At 47.2% G+C, this 7296-nt stretch overlaps 1 protein-coding gene across 2 annotated transcripts; it reads left to right on the plus strand.

The window, feature by feature from the left end:
- The first annotated feature begins 524 nt into the window (after window positions 1-524).
- Window positions 525-5937, plus strand: NEFM (neurofilament medium chain). Of its 2 annotated transcripts, none has more exons than XM_084883988.1 (3): window positions 525-1665; window positions 2401-2525; window positions 3979-5937. In XM_084883988.1, exons 1-3 carry the CDS (start codon window positions 574-576, stop codon window positions 5435-5437), a joined length of 2676 nt encoding a protein of 891 aa, XP_084740114.1. In that variant the 5' UTR covers window positions 525-573; the 3' UTR covers window positions 5438-5937. The 2 variants fall into 2 exon arrangements, with proteins under 2 accessions (XP_084740114.1, XP_084740115.1); XM_084883989.1 differs by lacking the exon at window positions 525-1665 and adding an exon at window positions 1862-1966.
- The last annotated feature ends 1359 nt before the right edge of the window (window positions 5938-7296 follow it).

Genomic DNA, 7296 nt, shown 5'->3' on the forward strand with positions numbered 1-7296 from the left:
GAAAGTCATGGTGCATAGAAAAAAAAATGGGTAAAGAAAAAAGTGATGGATAAAAGATAAAAGAAGAGAAAGCCGCAGCGGGGATAAGAGTGCAGAGGGCTAAGAAAAAAAAGCAAGGTGGTCAGGGGTTGGGGAGAGAAAAGCTGCCCTAAGGGCGGGAGAATGAAAAGACAAAGAAAGGGCGTTCTGAGGATCCCGGCACCAAGGATGACAAATGCAATCCGAGAGTGAGGAGAGGTGGAGCAGGGGGCTCCCGGGAGACCAGGGGTCTGGGACTCAAGGAGAACTGAGGGGTGGGAGGGGACCGGGCCAGAGCGGCAGCTGGGGTCCGGGGTCCGGTGCCGCACAGGCCCACGTGGAGCCCGGAGGAGCCGGCGCTGAATCACTGCTGGGCTGTCTATACACCCCCCCCCTTACCCTCCCACCCCGGCCGGGCGCCCGCAGTCCCCGCCTCCTCGGCCGCCGCCTCCGCGGGGCGGGGCCCCAGCCCAGGACCCGCCGCCGCGGCTATAAATGGGCTGCGACTCGGCCGGCAGAGCGCGGTGACAGCCACACACCCCGAGGCCTCCCACCATGAGCTACACGCTGGACTCGCTGGGCAACCCGTCCGCCTACCGGCGGGTCACCGAGACCCGCTCCAGCTTCAGCCGCCTGAGCGGCTCCCCGTCCAGCGGCTTCCGCTCGCAGTCATGGTCCCGGAGCTCGCCCAGCACCGCGTCCTCCTCCTACCGGCGCAGCGCGCTGGCGCCGCGCCTCGCCTACAGCTCTGCCATGCTCAGCTCCGCCGAAAGCAGCCTCGACTTCAGCCAGTCCTCGTCCCTGCTCAACGGCGTCTCGGCCGCGGGCACGGGCGGCGACTACAAGCTGTCCCTGTCCCGCTCCAACGAGAAGGAGCAGCTGCAGGGACTGAACGACCGCTTCGCGGGCTACATCGAGAAGGTGCACTCGCTGGAGCAGCAGAACAAGGAGATCGAGGCGGAGATCCAGGCGCTGCGGCAGAAGCAGGCGTCGCACGCCCAGCTGGGCGACGCCTACGACCAGGAGATCCGTGAGCTGCGCGCCACGCTCGAGGCGGTGAACCACGAGAAGGCCCAGGTGCAGCTGGACTCGGACCACCTGGAGGAAGACATCCACCGGCTCAAGGAGCGCTTCGAGGAGGAGGCGCGGCTGCGCGACGACACCGAGGCGGCCATCCGCGCGCTGCGCAAGGACATCGAGGAGGCGTCGCTGGTGAAGGTGGAGCTGGACAAGAAGGTGCAGTCGCTGCAGGACGAGGTGGCCTTCCTGCGGAGCAACCACGAGGAAGAGGTGGCCGACCTGCTGGCCCAGATCCAGGCGTCGCACATCACCGTGGAGCGCAAAGACTACCTGAAGACGGACATCTCGGCGGCGCTGAAGGAGATCCGCTCGCAGCTCGAGTGCCACTCCGACCAGAACATGCACCAGGCCGAGGAGTGGTTCAAGTGCCGCTACGCCAAGCTCACCGAGGCGGCCGAGCAGAACAAGGAGGCCATCCGCTCCGCCAAGGAAGAGATCGCCGAGTACCGGCGCCAGCTGCAGTCCAAGAGCATCGAGCTCGAGTCGGTGCGCGGCACCAAGGAGTCCCTGGAGCGGCAGCTCAGCGACATCGAGGAGCGCCACAACCACGACCTCAGCAGCTACCAGGTAGGGACCGACCGCGGCTGCGCGGCCAGCCCTGCGCCAGCGCCAGCGCCCGCGCGCCCCCGACGCCCGGGCACGCGCCCCCCGCCCGCTCCCCGGGGACTGCCGGCCAGCGCTTGCGCGAGCACGCGCACCCAAGTTAGAGGCGCAAAGCGTCCGCGCCCCACCCACCCTCTCCACACCCCACCCTCCCACCATCACCAGCTCTTAAGAGCACCTGGCCTCTTTTCAAAACGTGCTTTTTGTCCTGGGCGGATCTAGCTTTGCACACTTGCACGTTTTAAAATAGGAGGAATGCATTCGGGTATGTGACAAAGCAGCAACTTTAAGATAACTTTCTGCAGAAAAGCATGTGTCCTCTGCTTTTTCCAGCGCGATCGGTGGAACTCTGAAAATTAGCTTCAGCCCAAATGGCTCAGATGGGAAGGGCCAGGTCAGGGAGGGGGCGGGGGTCCCAAAGCATGTTTATTCCCTGCCGAGATGTAATCTAAATCCACTGGGCTCAGTGAGTGATGTGCTCAGGAGATGTCTTACTGGTCCTTTTGGGTTTGTGTATTTGAGAATCCTTAAATTTTGTTAACCGTGGGAAGGGGCTGGGAGCAATATCCGAGAAGGGTGCAGAGCTGGAGGGAGTCTGAGGAGCGCAAGATGGAGGGGGAGGAGGAGGGGGAGCAAGTGGTTTGCGAAAGAAATTACCCTTTGGAGGGGTGAGTGATGGGGAGACTGTGTCTGTTTCAGGACACCATCCAGCAGTTGGAAAACGAGCTTCGGGGCACCAAGTGGGAAATGGCCCGTCATTTGCGAGAATACCAGGATCTCCTCAACGTCAAGATGGCTCTGGATATTGAGATCGCTGCGTACAGGTAGGGTGTTCACTGCGGACGTGACCCAAGTACCGCACTGCGGAGGTTGCTTTGACCCAACCTTCTCCACTTCGGTAAAGCAAGCAGGTTTCAGGCATCTTAAATCAGTGCCTGCTTGCCTTTCTAATTAAAAAGGAATTATCCTAAAGAATTGCAAATGTTAATTCTCCACTTTTTATACAGCTTTAAAAGAGTAAGCGTGAGTTGAAATTGATATGAATTACAGGAGAGGGCTTGGGAGGAGCTCAGATTAATTTCAATGCTTATGCGTCAACTTTTTATTTTAGTGAAAAGTGTTTTCCGAATGTTTAAAGCAAAAACATGTTAGTGTTTCATATTTAGTAGTTTTAGTATTTAATATTTTCCTAGTGGTTTCAACTTCTCAATTTTACAGTGTCAAGGACAAACACCAACACATTTAATGTTTCTGTTTCTTTGTTACAGCTTACTATTGCCATCATCTGGCTGAGAATAGGTATAGATTAATATATTAGAATACATATGTGTATATATATAGCTATATAGATAATTTAGATGTATTATATTTTATCTTAGGCTGCAAAATATAGATTGTATGTCTATATATAGGTCTTGTATGATATATATCTACATATATTTAGATCTCAAGATATAAATTTATAGATATGTCATAATATAAATAAATATACATCTATAGATGTAGATATACAGCCAGAGAAAGAGAAGAGATTATAGGTCTACTAACTAATATTGCCTTGCTGTTGATTAAGTTCACAGGAGAAAATAATTGACTCAACAGTATTTCTATTACCAATAAGGTCATTATAATTTTATAAGAATAAAGTGAACCCACAGAATTATCTTACTTTGCAGAAAAGCAGAATAATTACATTGAAAAACACTTTATGATTAAAATTTCAGATCAATTTATAACTTAGTGCACCCAAATTAGCACTTAGCTATAGATAGATGAGATAGAGATAGAGATAGATATGATAGAGATAGAGACAGAGTTATATAGATAGATAGATATAGCCTGAGTTCTGATATATGCCAAGTACATTTTTTAACATTATATTTGCTGAAAGATATTTATATACATCCTGAAAGTTCCAATGCTAAGGAAGATCACTAAGATTTTTTTGCCCACTACAGAGCTTTTCAACATATTCATGTTGCACCAAATGGACTGATGTAGCTCGGGGGACTTGGTGGCTGGGTGTTATTACTAGGCCATTGGGAGTGATCATTTACTGCAGCAGGGGATTGGCTAATGGCCCAGGACTATCTGTTACTGAGTATGACAAAATATACCAAAGAAATGATAGCAGGTATTACACTGACTTGATGGAATTCTTTATTTATGTGATTATTCTTACTGAGAGGTATCTACTGCATTCCCCATTATGTAATGAAGCTCAGAAGGCCCAATGTGATTCTAATTATGTCTCATCTTCTTTGATTATCTCCTTAGGAAACTGCTGGAAGGTGAAGAGACCAGATTTAGCACATTTTCAGGAAGCATCACTGGACCACTGTATACATACCGACAGCCGTCCATCACAATATCCAGTAAGATTCAGAAAACTAAGGTGGAGGCTCCCAAGCTAAAGGTCCAACACAAATTTGTCGAGGAGATCATCGAAGAAACCAAAGTGGAAGATGAGAAGTCCGAAATGGAAGAGGCCCTGACAGCCATTGCAGAGGAAATAGCAGTTTCCATGAAAAGAAAGGAGGAAGAAGAGGTGGAAGAAAAGGAAGAGGAGCAAGAAGCTGACAAAGTGGTAGCAACCAAAAAGTCTCCAGTGAAAGCTACCGCCCCTGAATTTAAAGGAGAGGAAGAGGGAGACAAGGAGGAAGAAGAAGAGGAGGAGGAGGAAGATGAGGGTGCTAAATCAGACCAAGCCGAGGAAGGGGGGTCTGAGAAGGAAGGTTCTAGCGAAAAAGAAGAAGATGAGCAGGAAGAAGGAGAGACAGAGGCAGAAGGTGAAGGAGAGGAAGTTAAAACTAAGGAAGAAAAGAAAACCGAAGAAAAGAGGGAAGAAGTAGTCACCAAGGTGGAGCTGGTGGCAGATGCCAAGGTGGAAAAGCAGGAGAAGGCCAAGTCCCCCATGCCAAAATCCCCCATGCCAAAATCGCCAGTGGAAGAGGTAAAGCCAAAAGCATTAGCTGGAGCTGGGAAAGATGAGCAGAAAGGGGAAGAAGGGAAAGTGGAGGAAGGAAAGAAAGAAGCAGCAAAGGAATCTCCTAAGGAGGAAAAGGCAGAGAAAAAGGAAGAAAAGGTAGAGAAAAAGGAGGAGAAGGTAGAGAAAAAGGAGGAGAAAGTCGAGAAAAAGGAGGAGAAGGTAGAGAAAAAGGAGGAAAAGCTGAAAGATGTGGTAGAGAAGAAAGCTGCTTCCCCAGTGAAGGAGGAAGCCATGCAGGAGGTGGTGACCATCACCAAAACCATAAAGGTGAGCGTGGAGAAAGGTGCCAAAGAGGAGGAGAAGCCTGGGCAGCAGAAGGAGAAAGCAGAAGTGGAGGGAGGGAGCAAGGAGGAAGGTGGTGATCAAGGCTCAAAGGAATCCACCAAGGAAGACATAGCCATCAATGGGGAGGTGGAAGGGAAGGAGGAGGAAGAGCAGGAAACAAAAGAGAAAGGTAGTGGGAGAGAAGAGGAGAAAGGCGTTGTCACCAATGGCCTAGACTTAAGCCCAGCAGACGAAAAGAAGGGGGGTGATAAAAGTGAGGAGAAAGTGATGGTGACCAAAACGATAGAAAAAATCACCAGTGAAGGGGGCGATGGTGCTACCAAATATATCACTAAATCTGTCACTGTCACTCAAAAGGTCGAAGAGCATGAGGAGACCTTTGAGGAGAAATTAGTGTCTTCTAAAAAGGTAGAGAAGGTCACTTCACACGCCATCGTCAAGGAAGTCTCCCAGGGTGACTAATCACTTTAGTCTATTCAAAAGGTTAAGCCATACGACAATTTCCAAATGCATGTTAATGACAGCTTTCAACATAGAACGGGTTCTCCCATGGGGGTTCCAGACATTGTATCTTACATTGTGCAATATGAGGGAACTGCATGCAAGCTCAGGATGCTCCCTCCTCCGTCTTTGGGGGGGTTCAAATGCATGATACTGTATGTACCTGGGGAATTGGCCTATTTACTAAACTGTTGGATGGGGGCATTCACAGGGGGGAATGTCTTGAGATGTCTAATGCAAAGAACAAACTGAGCCAAACATAAATGAATCACAGAACTCTCTTAGCCTTAAGAAAGCTACATATGAATAATTAAGTTTACCTCACTGGTGCATTTAAAATGGACTTTCTTTCATGGGAGAACCTTGTTGACATGCAAGTTCATGCAGTTTGCAACCTTTCGCTGATCGATGCTAAACGTCACAGCCGTCCTTGCTCAATAAAGGTCATATTGGAAACAGTTGATTGCCTGGTGTAACGTCATTTCAAAGGGAAATCTTCACGGCCTGGCTCTTTCTTTCCTAGGAGTACATTATTTGGGAGGTTGTAGACAACCTGCATTTCTTATCAGTATTTCCCTGAGAGTGAATTCTGGGGAAACATAACCAACTGAAAACATGTGCAGGTGTCAAAATCGTTACTTAGCCTAACCTTCATCCCAAAATGTCAAAATTATAGTTTTGGAATTTTAAAAAAAAAAGGCATCAGATAAAAAGGTAACATTGGTGGGATAGAAGTCTTCAATCTTTAGGTGTTTCCATCCTAAACCAGAACTCAGAGATCCTCAAGGTAAGAGGGACATATAAAGGAGCCATAATATATTCCCTGGGGTTGGGACACAGAGGACCGGATGGGGTTTATACCAATGTCCAGAAGAAATAAGATTGAAATAACAGTACATGTACTAATGAGATATCCAGGCTCAGATGTGTAGTTCTGATTTACACACACACACACACACACACACACACACACACACACACACCTGCAGCACTGGTTCTTTTTAAAAAATTGATTTGAGAGAAAAAGAGAAAGGAGGAGGGGGGAGAGTAACACTAACTTGCTATTCCACTTATTTATGCATTCATTGGTGATCCCTGTATGTGCCCTGACTGGGGATCAACCCCACACCTGACGTATTAGGGCAGTGCTATAACCAACAACTGAGCTATCTAGTGAGGGCCTTGATATGATTGATGAAGATTTACATGTTAGGTGTTTTACTAATTGGGGAAATAGTGTCAGAAATAAGTAAAAACCTCACTTATAAAAAGAAAAAATAGATTATTTGATATTAGCACTTTAAGTGTTGTTATTTTTTATTTAAAGGCCTGATCTTCACCAAGGAAATAATTCAGATCCCTTTTCATATTATATCTGTTCTAGACCTTGAAAACTATTAATAATTTATTAGTTAATACATTATTTGTTCCAAGTTCTTATTTTTTTCTTATCAATAGGATCGTCTTAGTAATATAATCCTGGATACCCTTCTAAACAGCTTTTCAAAATACCTATTTTAATCTCTAAATGTAACCAGGAAGCTCATTGTGAATATCAATATTTATAATGATTTTCTCCATCCTTTAGTTATCTGATATCTGCAAATCACTTGTACTTAAGTTTTCTGCAAAAATACTAATTTTTAATGAAGCAGTTACATCCATGACAACCAAGGTGAAACAGAATGTTTAAATATCATCAGCAAAATCTTACTCTAGTTATGTAAAATTAAAAAGTTAAAAAGAGAATATTGGAAGGATACAGGATACCTCTCAGGATGGGAGGAAGATTCAAAGAGGCAGGTGCTGGGGAAGACCAA

The sequence above is a fragment of the Pipistrellus hanaki genome (assembly GCF_964339955.1).
Source record: "Pipistrellus hanaki genome assembly, chromosome: 5".
Lineage (NCBI taxonomy): Eukaryota > Metazoa > Chordata > Mammalia > Chiroptera > Vespertilionidae > Pipistrellus > Pipistrellus hanaki.